Genomic DNA, 14,919 nt, shown 5'->3' with positions numbered 1-14,919 from the left:
TAGCTGGACAAGTGGGATAAGATGGGACGGATGAAATGCCTATAACTGCTGTTTACTGCCTGCTCTCTGCTCCCATGTGTGGATCTTTAGCTGAGTCAATGTTTAACCCTTGTCTGGAGTCAATGTTTAATCCCAGGTCAGCCAGCCCTGAAATGTAGCATTCCTTGGTAAGCCAATAATATGTAGTATTTTAGTATCAGTCACTGGAAAATAGAATCATGACAGTGGATCTACCAAAGCTAAATAATAAGCCCCATTCCCGCCCCCATCTTTTTTTTTTTAAGGATGTTGACTGTTTGGGATTATTTATGCAAATATCCTGCCCTCTCCATCAGCAAATAATGATCTAGCATTTCCTGGCCCCAGCTGTCGTCTACTGGCAGGAGCACAGCATTGGCTCTTCCTGTTCTGATTTCACCATTGAGGCTTGGGAGAGGGCATGGGATAGGGACGACTGCCCTTTTGCTCATCTGAGCGCTGCTGTCTGGCAACGTGGAACCTAGTGTGGTCACTGCCTGGAATCCCAGACTAGAACCGTCCAGTTGGCTGGGCTTGCTCAGGCAAGTTTTGGGGGAGTTTCTGAGCACAGACTTATGTTCAGAGGCTCCCTGGTGAATCTCCCCATTAGGAAGTAGGTAGAAGGAAACTTCATTATAAATGCTCTGTGTTTGCCTGGCTACTGGGTGATTTCATAGGGGCTCCCCTGGGCCCTTCTTAAGGAGCTTGGAGCATAGCATCTATGATCTGGCAGCATTGTGTCCGTGACAAGAACAAGCTCAATGAAGGAAAAGTCAGAGTGGCAAGCTGGGTGGTGGACTTGTGGGGAGTGTGAAAGAGGGGGAGAGGGCTGAGACCAGATTAGAGGTTCAGGTTACTGGATGTGTTGGAGAGGGTGACTTACTGGCCAAGTGTATGCACCTGAGCCTCAAATCTTTTCTTTTTTCTACATGTACTCACGGAGCCACCTCCTTCTCCCTGGCTACCTGCCTCCCTTTGTCACTGCCCAGATGTCCAATGCCTCCTCTGTTTTCCTATCTCTGTTGATTCCCAATCAGGGAGTGAAAACAACATTTCTTCTAGGCCTTCCGGGGTGGTGGTGAGGGGCATTGTCTGTACTCTATCATTGTGGCTGGTGAGGGAGTGAAGGCAGAGAATGTGGTGGGTGCCCCCTGAGCCTATGTCTTGCCCCGAAGAGGCTAGGAGTGATGAAGCTGAACATGAAAGAGCCTGGAAATGGAAAGGTGGCCTTGGTCCCAAGGCTCCCTCTATTTCCCATAAGCCAGTCCCGGGACTCCAAAGAGCTTTTATTCTCTGGTTCTGAGAGGCAGGAACAAATGAACAAACCATTTCTGAAGTTACCAAACCATTCTCTTGCCCTCTACTACCTCCATCCCTTGGCCAGGAAGGGGCGGAAGAAGGAAGATTTTCAGAGTAGACCTCCAAAGTCAACAGACTGTCAGGTGACAGGGCCCAGCCCCTCTCATAAGCTACTGGTGTCCTCCTGAAGCTTTTTGTTTCCTTGTTCCTGGTCTGAGCCTGGCCTTTAGCCCAAGGTTTGCTTAGCAGGCAGCCATTGGAAAAATATCCCCTGTGATCCCCTGCAGCCTGTGCCATCCGAGCCTCAACAGTCCCACCTGTATAGTGGTGTACAATCTGCATCTTTCCGGTGACGTATACTGTAACTAATTTTCAGTTTTCTGTGCTACACGGGTGGAGGAGAGTGCTGGCAAAATGAAAAGTTTAGACAAGTTGCATTTCGTAACCAGTCTGCCCTTCCCATGCCAGGCTCTAAAGAAGTGAACTCCCTGATGCCCTTTTTCTGAATTCGTGTCTGAAGTGAGGTGCAACATCTTCAAATTATGGGACAATTTGGAAAACGCCTTTGGTCATGGTCTTCCTGGCTCTCTTCCTCTTGTCTAAGATACTCAGGGCTGGGGAGCCAGGATTCTGTAACATTAGGAGAAGAAGTGGCCCTTGTTGATTGACCCTCTACACTCAGAGCAACACTGGTAGATCTAGATCAAGGCAGCAAACAGGCCAAGGTTGGGAACTCGGCCAGAGGTTGGAAGAGGCAGAACACAAAGGATGCCAGATACTAATCAGGGAACACATGTCTTCAACAAAACGGGACCAGGAGGCACATGGTGGCCTCCTGACCCAGTGCCTCAGTGCTCGTGATTTCTACGAGCCTCTAGGAGTATGACATAGGGTCCTTTCCTGCAGCTGGCACCTCTCTGCTGCCTGTCTGGGTTTCAGCTGACCCACTGGAGAGCAGGCCATGGGGTGACAGCTCAGCCCCTTGCTGATAGTGAAGGGAGCAGGTTGGCCTGGGAGGGCCAGTGCCTGCAAGCCAAGCTGTGTCACTTCAATAAAAATGGAGGGCTTTGTGGCCCTGGACCCTGCATACAAGGCCACCCACAGAGAGTGTGTTTCCTTTCGTGTAGAATCTCCATTCTCCATTGAACGTTTGGCAAGCTGTTAGCCCTGGATTTTCTACACCAATGGAAAATAATCACATAATCCATGTCTACTTGGGTGAAGTGAAGTATAAGTCTTTCTGTGGCAGTATCTTCCTCTTTATATCTAACTGGAGCTGTTATTTAACTGATTCTGTATTTCCCAGACCCCACTGGCTCCTGGAGAAGAGGAAGAAATCTTCAATGTCTTAGTGGAGAGCATGAGAAGTCGTCTGTGGAGTTAAGCGTTTGCCCTGAGTTACCTGTGACAGACGGACACCGCTGCAGGCGATTAAGATCTGAGCTCAATTTGTACACATGCCAATAAAGACCTCGGGGCTGGTGAGTGAATTTTTAGCTGTTAGTTCCAGCTCCCTGAATTTTTCCACTTCACTTAGCCAGAACAAGAATAAGTCAGCTCCGTGACTGAAGAGAACAAATTACTGGAAATGGTTATGAAATTTTTACACCCAGGCCTAAAAGAGGAAAACAAGGAATTCTCTAGAACCTTAAACAGGGAAGGCCTGACCAGATATGCAGGCCATAAGTCCAAGTACGGAGGTGCAGCGCCGTGATCAAGGATCTAGGCTGTAGCTGCTGTGCGTTCAGTGTCCAGGTGTGTAGCTACTTCCTGTCTCCGGCTTCAGTCTTCTCATCTGTAAAATGGGGATTATCCTGCCTACCTTACAGAAATGTTGCAACAAACGAATACGGAATGCGAAAACACCTAGGGGCTGTGTGCCAGCTGTGTAGAGATACTTAACAAACAGCAGCAGCATTAATAAGTAGCAGGGTGAGAACGGGAGGGTTGAGCCCTAACCCGGAGAACTTGCTTGATCCTAGGAAAGTCAGTGCTTCCCTGCCCTGTATCTTGGATTAGAAATCTCCACGGACACTTCTCTGATTCCAGCTTCAGAGATGGAGTGTCTCCCTGCCCCTCATCCCAGAGGTGTGGATATCATGCTAGCTGGGGATATGAGATTTAAAAAACCAAAGCACTGACAATACCCAGCAGTGGACGTGGCCTGCTGAGCCTGCTTAGCCTGCTTTGCCTCTGGCCCCTTAAGTCCAGGCTTCTGCCCCACTGCAGGCATCCTTTAGCCCATAAAGGAGAGCTGTGAGCCTTCGGGGCTGCCCCACTTCCTTCCTGGCCAAGATTTCCCTCAGATCTTATCTCTGTTCAGCTCCAAACACTTTGATCTTGGCTCTGCCCCATCCATTTGAACTTTTACTGGCTCTTCCTGCTCGTGGATTTCAGCTTTCCCTGGAACTTTGATTTGGCAGTCTCTCCTACTTCTGGAAGCTGCCCCTGACTCCAGCCCCTTGGCCAACACCCTTGCTGGCTGGTCCCCTCCTTCCTCCAGGCAGGTGGTCAGGCAGAAAGCCCCAACGGCTGAATCCCAGACATCTGGATTACAAGAGCTCAGAAGGAGGAGGGGGTAAGGAAAGGGGTGGTCCAGGGAAGCTGTTGAGAAGGAGTGATCCTTCATCTCAGAGTGGGAACAGGAGCGTCTCAGTTGGTTTTATGACTTAATGCAGGGATTGGCAAATTATGGCTCTCGAGCCAGATCCAGATCCAGCCTGCTTCTGTAAATAGTTTTGTTGGAACATAGCCAAAGTCATTCACTTATGGATTGTCTCTGGCTGCTTCTGTGCTGCCAGGGCAGAACTGAGTCGTTGTGACAGAGGCTGTACGGCCTACAAAGTCTGAAGTACTTACTCTCGGGTCCTTTCCCAAAAAGGTTTGCTGACCCCTGGTTTAGTGCATCAATCTTCCCCAAACAAGAAGTGATTTGAGGAACCCAGTCCTGTGAGGTTGCTTCACCAAAACACGACAGTCCAAAACCCGGGGAAACACACACAATGTCCCCACTCCCCAGAGCTATTCACAATGCACCTTAGTGAATTAAAGTCTTCCAGAAATCCTGCACAAAACCTGTTTTCTGTTTCACCCACATTTCTCAAACTTCTTTGGTCTACCAAACCTTTTTCTCAGCATACGTCTTAACAGTCCTCAGAAGCTAGCATTCTGTGGATGCCTCTGGAAAACTCTATCAGGTGGAATGATCCTATACAGCCTGGGTTCTCTCCTGTCCCTGCCTCTAATGAGCTAAGTGACCATGGTTGAATTACATACCCTTCAGGGCCTGCTTCCTCATTGGTTGGATGGGATAACAGTGGCTCTCCTATCTCTTTTACAGATGTTTCAGGCAGGTCCCTGAGATCATGTGCATGAAAATGTTCTGGAGCTAGGGCTGTGGTGTCGTCGGTTTTTGACGATGAGTTTTGCTCTGATACATTGTTTAGCAAAGGTGAAGTGGGGAAGCCACCAGGTCAAGGTCGTGAGTTCCCTTTTCTAGTCCTCACTCTGTTATTCCTAACTGGGTTAACTGAGTGACTTTCAACAAGTTCCTTCCCGCCATGGGGTCTCAGTGATCTCACCCTGGGCAATGGATTTTAGACTGGTTAATCTCTGAGGATCTATTAGCTCTGAAATTCGGTGATTCCGTTTGGTTAGGTGCAGGCAACTTCCCCGCTTATCCGAAGCAGTGAGTCTTTCTCTCCCAAACCATGAAATTGGAATCGTATTGATTTTCCCTGGACAGTGTCTGGGTTCAACTCCAGCTATGAGGAGGTAGTAAGGAAGGAAGGATTTCTGGTGCTGCTGACAGCTTAGGAGAGAGGGCCGAGCCTTCTGGGAATGTCTACCTGACAATTCTTGACTTGATACTGGAGCCTTTCTTTCCCTTCTTTTCCACTGCTCAAGGGTGCTGTGTCCAAACATGAAGTTCAGACAGCTTGCTGACAGATCTGGCAAAGTAAAGGAGCAGATGTAATTCCTGAAAAGACAGTGGGCCCAAGAGTGGAGCAAAAGTCCCCCAATAGGCATGAAATAAAGTGATTGTAAAGCAGAATCCACATAAAATTCCTCCTGGCCACCTTCTCTCTTATCTGTCCCTCTTACCGTAACCACTTTCCAGCTTCATCACCAGTCCTTGATATCAAGGATTTACAAGCAGTTGAATAAGAGGAGCTTTATGAAGAAGATGAGAATCTACTGAAAAATACCCTCTTCCTTGATGAACTTAGGAAAATCCCAGAAAATCTTGACTGGGTCAAAAGGTCTACAGCATAATAAGTACGGGGCCAAATGGGCAGGAGTGAATTGGAAATGAGGGTTCTTCCTTTTGGTCCCTGTGTAAGGACCTATGGGATCATCTAGGGGACTCCCAAATGAAGGGGGATTCAGAACATCTGTGTTGGCAGTGTCCCCAGAAGTCACGGAGCCCATGCCCCTTCAGTCAGCCATTCAGTCACAAGTATTTATTGGGGGCCCTACTGAGCTGAAGTTCTTTGGAGACATAGTGAGATAGAGAAAACAAAATTACTGCCCTAAGAGCTTAGAATGTACTTGAAAAGGATATAGTTTAATGTGCGCAGCAGGCTGAGTGTTGAGAGATGTCAGAAAAAGGGGGCACCTACCAAGGGCTGGGAGTGATGGTTGAAATTTTGGTAATTCTCCACTCTGATTGGAAGCCTCTCATATTTTCAAACCTCCAGGAATGGAAATTCCACTTTCTCCAGGTCCACTGACCTCCTCCAGTAACTAATAGATCCTTCCTTGCAGCCTTCTTTGAGTCATAGTGTCACCTTTGGCCATGAAAAATTCCGGACCTTCCTTGGTCCAGTGATGGTCAGCCTTTGCTTCCCCAGATGGAGTCCCAGCTCCCCAAGCTTCCCTTCATACAGGTGGAGGAAGGAAGAGAAGAGGCTGGGGCTATGATATTCGGTCCTGGTTCTTTTCTCCATGGTGACTGAGCGGCTTATCCTTCCGTTCCTCGGGGTCCAGGGTCCCTCTCCGGGATACTCAGGCTGGCATGGGGAGGAGGAGAGCCATCCTGGAGCATCTTCCTTTCCACCTGGGGAAGCTGGTCTGGCTGGAGGCTCAGCTCCGGGAACTGTGTCATCTGAATCAAGGTGACCCCTGAAGACCTTTCCGTCTCCTGAGCTGCAGGGACACAGAGCACACTGTGAGAATCCTGGGCACTGAATTTGATTCCTTAAGAACCACCTTCACCCACCGCAAGCCTCAAGGACTTCCTGACACAGAGGATTTGCAACTGAGCCCTTAGATCGGCAGGGATTGGGCCAGGCCTTTGGGGCACTGGGTGTGAGAATCTTAGCCCCTTTGACTTGCTCCCAGAGCATCTCACCCTTTCTTTGCTAGATCTAAACACCGTAGAGCAGTCCCTTTAGGAATGTTTAAACCTGGGCCTGGTGCTTTAAGAGACTTCCAGCTGGGCCGTGCAGAGGGTGCAAATGCAGTCTGGTTCCACATTTGGGCTCTGTACTCCGGCCTGCTGTCGGGATTGTTTACGTGGTTCATATGACTACCAGCTGTCTTGCCATCTTCTGAAGAGCTTCTCCTTAAGCTCTGGGATGCCATTGAGACATAAATACATAGACTACTTTCCCATTTGATTGATAAAGGAACCAAGGCCAAGCTTGGTTAAATGGCTCAGACTAGAATTTAGCACTTCTACATCCAGAAGTCCTGGTACCAACTCTGACCCCGACCCAGTCCTGAGGGTGTCAGACGGGAACAAGCTCTCCCCTCCCCGGCCTTGGGGTGACTTAAACTCCACTTACATCTCCTCTTTCTCCGGAGCTTCCTTTGCAGCAGAACAAGAGCCGTCAGCATAAGTGGACACAGCACCGAAGAGACTGGAGTCAGCATCCGAGAGATGTTTTTCTCTTTCAGAGAAGCACTGGAGTGGAAGCAGCAGGGGAGGGGATGGTAAAAGCACAGAAGAGTGGAGGCTGGAGCTGGGTAGGAGACTGAAGACCCTTTGGCCCTTGCTCCTCATTTTACAGATGAGAAGCTGAGGCCAAGGCAAGCTGGCTGCCCGATTTCCCACGGAGGGTTAGTTGCCGAGCTGGGTCTAGGTCCCCTGCCTTCCAGTTCCCGAGCCCTGATCCTTTCCCTCCTCCACCAATGGGCCACAGTGGGCAAGAGAAGTGAGTGAGGGTCAGGGCATCTACGCTTGGCATTTGGCTTTGCCACAGTCTGTCTTTGCAGCTTCAGTGAGTCACCCCCCGACCTCGTCGGAGCTTTGTTTCCTCATCTTTAAAAAAAAAAAGTCCCAACAGTCCCACCTAAATATTCCATTATTCTAGTGCTTATATTTTTGCTTGAAAGTCACATGAAGATACTCAAGATAGCGTTCTCCCAGCAAGGACCCTTGAATGAGGGAGGATTGTGACTTTCATGTCCCTTGCGCTTTACTCTCCTGAGGTTACAAAGGGAGAGGAGAGAGCAGACAGAGGGCCCTCAGCTCACTGAGGGCCGTGCAAAGGGATGGAGCAGATGTGCAGTCCCAACGGAGAGGGCGGCCTGGGGCTTTACCTCTTCACATGGGAGTCCTTGCCCAGGGGCCTGAGGGGCCTTGCTGCCAGGGCCTGGCTTGGCATCACTTGGGGACCACTGTCTCCAGCAGGGGTGTCTAGGTCTCCTTCACTGCTTCCTTCCGCAGATGCCATCTCTATGCTGGTTGGCTCCAAGGTCCACACAACTGCAACTGGGGTGGTTCCTTCCACAGAGCCCAGGGCTTGTGGCTTAGAAACCGACATTTCTTCTTGGAGGGTTTCCCACATCCACTTTTCTGAGACCAGGGTTGATGGCCTAATGGTCGCCATGACCTTCTCAGCTGTGTCTGGGGCTATTCTGACCCTCTCTGTTTCCTCTCTTTGCCTATCAGTCCCAGTAGTTGTTTCCTTCTCTCTTCCGCTGGCCCTAGCCCTGTTTGCTTCCAAACTTCTGGTGCTCCACACTCGATCACCTTCTGTTGTATTGGACACGCCTCTGATGGCTGAAGCTGGACTCTGCGGAGTGGGGATGGTTGCCCAAATGGAACCCGCTAGCTGGCTGCCTGTCCCTGGAGCTACGACCCCAGTTGCTCCTGGCGTCTGTCTTCCCTTAGCTGAAGCTGTGGTTTTGCTGGTTCCTAGAGTCAGAGCAACTCTGTCCCATCCTGTCCCTTGTCTCTCTATAGTCTGGATAGTTCCTGGTGTCTGTCTGTTGGTCGCTGGCGATACTGTCACAAAGGATCCCGTGATGAGCTCGCCAGAAGCCACAGTGGCTGCGGGGATGGCTCTGGAAAGACCTGTGTGAACAGCAGAGAAGGAGACCGAATGAAAAGGCCATCTGGGCTGCCTACAGGACACCAGGCTGCAAAGGACACTAGGCTTGACGTGTTTGCTCCATGGAATGCAACCTCACTAAGCAGTGCCGTCTTTGGCCAATATGTTGGATAAAATAAAAAATTGGGAAAACCAGATGTGTTCTCTAGTCTGTTGCCAATATTGACATTTTATGCCCCTATCTCCTTTTACCCTCACAAATTCTCTATCCAGCTGCCCCAGGTAGACATTCCATGCTGTCCCCTTTCCCAGGGCCCACATCCCTTCACGTACTGCTTTTCAAATAAGAAAAAAAAGAAAACTCCAGTCACAGCAGAGCAGCCAATGTCGGCAGATGGTTAGATAGCAACATCTAATCAAACAAGTCCACTCTTTGGACTCCTGCCTGCCTGTGCCATCTCTCCGGTAGACGTGCCTTTCATAGTCTGGATTCCCTTCCTTGGACTCTGGGTACCTGACTCTAGATCAACTCTCCAGAACGAGCCATGCACGGCACTGGCCTGGTAGCTGTCAGATGTCTGCTGAGAGGCTCAGCCTTAGGAAGAGCTCAGTCCCCAGTCTTCTGCTTTGCCTGTCTTATGTGCTCTGCATGTCTGAACAAAGAGGTATCATGACCGTAAGAAGCCATATCCTCCAATTCACCAGCTTCATCGAGCTCTCTTCAAATATATGTGCCACAACTTTCAGGGGGAATTGGGTGAGATAGATTACGGGGATTCAGTTGGGACATTTTCCCTAGTAACTACCTTCCCTATGAAGGTGGTCTCCATCTGAAATGAAAGTCTATGTCTTAAAGTCCTTGCCTGACCCCAGCTTTTCATCATCACTCCCCTTGTGTTTAAAGCCCTCTTGGACCTCTGGGTCTTCTGTTGCCCCTTGCCCTTCCTAGCATTCATGTCACCAAACTTGACCTGCCAGCCATCAGCCCTTACCTGCAGAGATGGTCAGGTTCATGCTGAAGAACAGCATGTTGTTTGTGTTTCCAATGCCACAGCGGTAGCGCCCCACGTCCTCCGGGGACAGCTGGGACAGCCTCACCACAAACAAGCCTCTTTGTGGGAAGTCTGTTAGGGCCACACGGCCACGGTAGCGAAGGTGAGTGTAGTGGTTGGTGGACACGATGGTGTGGCAGACCCACGTCAGGGGGCTTAGGCGGCACCAGTACTTCCTCTGGTGGCTGTTGACGGGCAAGCGTGGGTAATGGCAGTGGATGGTGACAGCTCCCCCAGGCTCCCCAGACACCAGCCTCAGGCCCTTCAACGCATTTGCAGCTGCAGGCAGAGAAAAAAAAAAAAAGTCTGGAGCAAGAGTGTTGAATTTGTCACTGTTTGGGGATCTATGAGCTCCAAACTCTGCCAGAATTAGGGAACAGGTCAGAAAATGCCTCTGTGAAAGTGAAGCTGCAAAGAATCAATATAGAAATGTCAGAGCTTAGCCACTAGGTCAGGAGTATCTCCAAGGTATGAAATGGAGCTGTGTCCAAGGCCCCATGGAGAGATGAAAATGCAAGAATAATCTTACCACTATTTAGCTAACCACTCTTGAGCTTATCATGTGCAGGTGATCTTGTACATGTCCGTCAAAATCCTGGATTCATGCCACTGTGCTCCAGTGCAGATGTTTTTAAAAAAATGCAAATGTTTAAGAAGCTGCCATCTAAGCACCTGTAAGAAGGCCAAGGCGACATCTCACAGAAGGGCTGTGGTTTAATTGCATGGAATGTAAAAGAGAGATGTTAAAACAACAAGGTCCTACTGTATAGCACAGGGAACTATATTCAATATCCTGTATATTTATCCTGTGATAAACCATAATGGAATCATTTTGCTGTACAGCAGAAATTAACACAACATTGAAAATCAACTATACTTCAATAATTTTTTTTTTTTTAAAGAGGGATGTTAAATAGTTAAAACAGATGAGTGTGACTTCTGCTGAAAGGAGAGGGTGCTGGAAGCACAGGAATCCTGCTCTGCTCAGTGGGTAACTCCCCAGACCATCGTTTTCAAAAACGTTCACTTCTCTAGAAACGGAAATAACCAAGTGCCGCTGTCAAAGCACAGCAGAATCGTGAATATGTCTGCTTTGGCGGTAGGCATGAATCATAGTTGAAGCACAGTCTATGGCCCTTTTACTGACTCCAATGCAAGCAGAAAAAAAGTCTACTCTTTCTCTCACTGCCTCTTCATACTAGCTCTGGGATGTCTCTCCTCCTTGATGAAATCTCAGACATAATTTCAAGTATAGTAGCTTTCATAGTCTCGCTCAGATAAGAAAATGTCCAGCCCGGTGACTGCTGCAACTCCAGCCTCTTATCCAACTGAAGCCTTTTCCTATTTCCCAGCTACACTTGGAGGCCTGATGTGGGGGAGGGGGACAGGTCGGGGTCTCTTGCTTTGCTCGACCCCTTCCCCTACTCAGAACTGCTCTTGGGGCCCCTCTGGGATTGGCTGTGGAGGGGAGCGACGAGAGGTGAATGGAAAGTCGTGACCTGCTGGTGGCGCCCTCTGGGCATGGCAGACGTCCAGAGCTGCGTCCTTCCCTTTTGCCTCCCAGATCGCTTGTCCGTGGCCTCTGGCTGCAGTTCCTTCTTGGTAGGAACTGTCTCTCCTCCTGTTGGCCTTTTACGACTCCTCCACCACCAAGCCTAGGACTTCTGGCCATGTGCCCCTCTCGTGGTTACAATCCCTTCTGAGTAGACCTCTTCGTAGAGGCCCTGGGGCAGCTACTTTCTGTGGGTGGCATCCTAGAAGTTCCTTCTCTTACTTGACTTAAAGTGAGGAGGAGGTGATCCGTCTTGTCCCCCAGGGGCAGGTGGTGGAGAGCACAGCACACTGTCTCTCTCCAAAAAGCTCTTCTCTTCTACCTCTGATGATTCTTTAAGAGACTACACGGTGGTCTATTTCTGGAACAACCAGCTTTGCCATCTCTCTCCATAGTCCTGCCCAGGTGGTTCAACATGTTGCTTTAGGATGTGGGTGTCTGGCATCTATAAATTTGTTCTATGTCTTTAGCACCTCTGAATCCAAGAAAGTTTCATCCTGTTGCCAAGACTGGCTACATAATTTGCAGGGTCCAGTGCAAAATAAAAATGCAGGATCCCTTATTCCAAAGTTACTGAGGTTTTCACTATAGCAACAGTAGAGCATTAAACCAAGCACCTTCTGAATGGGGTCCTGTGTGACTGCACAGGGCACTTGCCCGTAAAGCTGACCCTTCCTGTTGCATATGTCTTGAGGTCTCATTATAGGAAGTCAAGGCCATAAATGTTCGGGATAAGTCAATACTCATTGTAGGTTTAATTAAGAGACACACCACAACTATGCCACTACTGATAAAGTTAAATAGCAACTTATCATTAAAAAGCAAGAATCTTCCTAATTGCAAATAAAGACCACCTCAGGATGACAGTGATGGTGGTCTGATAAAGTGTTCACACCTCATATTTCAGGAATCTGCATGTGATCTACATGCCGCGCGGGCAAAAGGATTAAGGAGCCCCATTAATCAGCAGGATGGGCTGTTCTGACTTCGCAGTTGAGAGCTGATTAGGAATCCTTAATCAACTTTTGCAATAAACATTTTTTTCTTTTATAATTACCAAATTTCACTTACCCTTAAGAACTTATTCGGTGGATGACTAGTAGCTCTTAGTTATATATAATAAAGGTTTGGGGAATTGAGTACTGGTTGCCTGTGAGAATTAAAAAAAGGGCTGGCATTTTAGGATCCATGTGGTACCTGCCAGGGGTCCCTTCGGTAGAGGTGGCACCCCCGCTCTCATTCACCCGTCATCTCCCAGCACTTGTTCACTGTACGGCTTCAGTCAGGGATGGGAGAGGGAGGCCTGCACTGGAGCTTGACTGGAGGTCATGGACTGGAGCTTGACCTGGTCTGAGGAAGTGCAAAAGGCCTGTGACAGGAGCAGGGAAAGCAGGGCTGGTGACTGGGATGGATCACTCCTCCCTCCAGCAAAGGGGTGAGAAAACCGTGAGTGTTTCCTTGGCCCAGAGGGCAGAGAGCCATCCCACAGCCACCTGAGATGGGGTCTTCCGTGTGGAGGGGCCAAAGCAGAACCTGGGGCACAGGGAGGAGATGGTCCCTCAAGGGATCCACAAAGGCATCCACAAGAGGAGGAGCCATCTCTAGAGCCCTGCCAGGCCAGAGAGTTCCAAGCCATCCCATCAAGTAAGAGCTGCCTGGCTCCTGCTCTTCTCCCACCCACTGCTGTGACTTTACTGGCGTCCCAAGTGCCAGCTGTCTTGGCGGGGAGAAGAAAGAGCAGGGGAAGGGAGAAGGCAGCCCCCAGACCCCTCCCTGCCTTCCTGACTGCAGGCCTTGGGGGACAAGGGGGCAAGTCTCTGCATGAAGATTAAATTGTTGACCAAAATATTTAACCGGCCACTTAACAATGATCAAAGTAGAACATCTGAGACTTAAAGGAATTAGGTTAAGACTCTTATATGTTCAGAGAAAAATCATGGGCCTGCCTGAGTTTTCATCTGGGGGCCAGGGAAGCTTGCTCCTACTGAAAAATTTTAAAGGGGGCATTGGGAGATGAAAATAAAGAGGTGGTGTGATTATATCACAGAGGGTTCTCACCCAGATATAAGTGACCTTTGATTCATTAAAATTCTGATTTGTTTGTAAGACAAACACAATTGGTAATCCTTTTTTTTTTGTATTATCATAGCATTTATTTATTCATTTATTCTTTCAACAATTATTTGTTAAGCATCTACTTGGGTACCAGACACTCTAAGCATATACTCACTATATTCCTCAATGGCTCCCCATTTACCATCAACATAAAACCAGATACCACAGCATGGAGACAGGACCGTTGGTCATCTGAGTCTGATCAGCACACCAGCCTGTCAGGACCTAGAGAGCAAGCATTCTGTCTTTCATCCGTGTGTCCCTAGTGCCTGGCACATGGTAGGCCCTCCATAAGTATGCATTGACTAAATAAGCAAATGCGGAGATGTAGTATTTACCCATCTGGTTGCTTTGCAGACTCTGCACTCTTTGAAGTAGGTCAGGGTTTTTATGTTCCTAGTACTGGTTCTGGCACTTGAGCATTTTTAGAATGTGTGGAAATAGAACGGTGCTACCCCTGGCTTTTGCACACCCTGGAACGCATATCTTGCAAATGCAGCTGACTTTCAGTCATCAACTTGAATGGAAGAGAGCAGAGACAGATCAAAACTGTGACTATTCCAGCAATCATCAAGTCAGACATATGCCCTCTCATGTGAGCTTTCACCTCCCTCTTTCCCTCTGACCCAGATCTGATCACTCCCTCGATCCAAAGCCATGCGGATGCCCCAACTACGGAGCGGGTGCTGAATGCTGCTGAGGTGCCCGCATGTCTGCAGCCTGGAAGGCTCGGGTCTGGGTGTACAGGCTCTGAAGCTGGGCTGTTTGGGACTCACCCTGCAGGAGGCACAGTATGAAGAGGATGGGCATTTTCCATCCTGCCCTCTGGTTGGTGACCTGCAAAAAAAAAAACCACTGAAGATGAAGAGGCCTGAGAGGAGAGGAGTGAGAAGCTGGGCGAGAAGCCCTGGGACCTGGGCAAGCACCTTCTCACGCTGGGATCTTGGTTTGCTCAGCGCTGGGGCTGGATCAGCTCCACCTAAGAGCAGGATGTACCTGCCCTCTGAGAGAAGCACAGCTCCATCCTCACGGCCCTAAACACGCACATTTGGCCTGGGTCAGTGCCACCAAGACTAAAAAACTCCCTCTGGGGGATTCCAGCCTCGGCACCCACCTGCCAGCATGGAGCTCTGGATTTGGGGGAGCATTGTGTAGTGGAAAGACCCCAAGCTAGAAGTTTAAAACTTAGCTGGAATTGTGGGACCCTGGAAAGGTTACTCAGTCTTGGGGATCAGCTTCCTCTCCAGGGAAAATGAGAATCTGTACAGGGCTGTTGTACCAGTTAAATGAGACTGTGTTAGAAGAGTCAACAGCAGGCCTGGTACTGAGTCGCTCGCTTCCCCTTCTCTTTTGCAGAAGGAGAAGCGCTTCCTTCAAGGGAAGCTTTCTATCTCACTGGTAGTGTGCCTCCAGTCAATAATAGGTGTTAATTAACTCTCAGGCCAAGTAGTTTTCTGCCCAAGGGTCCTATTCTGTTTCTTCTCCGCAATTTCTAGAAAGCCCTCCCTGGCCCCCAGTCCACACAGATCTTCCCCTGCTCTGGTCTCTCTCCCTGGCTCGGGGAGCTCCTTGAGGGGAGGACTTTGAGCGTCCAGGCTGTGAA

General features: G+C 49.2%; 1 protein-coding gene across 1 annotated transcript; it reads right to left on the bottom strand.

Moving 5' to 3' along the window:
* Positions 1 to 6,280: 6,280 nt before the first annotated feature.
* FCAMR (Fc alpha and mu receptor) lies at positions 6,281 to 14,141 on the bottom strand. The gene is given in 8 exon segments (XM_059062949.1): positions 6,281 to 6,465; positions 7,107 to 7,225; positions 7,864 to 8,620; positions 9,590 to 9,928; positions 11,859 to 11,872; positions 12,618 to 12,666; positions 12,669 to 12,734; positions 14,093 to 14,141. Coding segments are annotated over 8 exon segments (1,563 nt in total). The 5' UTR covers positions 14,127 to 14,141.
* Positions 14,142 to 14,919: the final 778 nt, after the last annotated feature.

This window comes from Kogia breviceps, chromosome 1 (assembly GCF_026419965.1).
Source record: "Kogia breviceps isolate mKogBre1 chromosome 1, mKogBre1 haplotype 1, whole genome shotgun sequence".
NCBI lineage: Eukaryota > Metazoa > Chordata > Mammalia > Artiodactyla > Physeteridae > Kogia > Kogia breviceps.
This window is presented reverse-complemented; position numbering and strand designations above follow the sequence as displayed.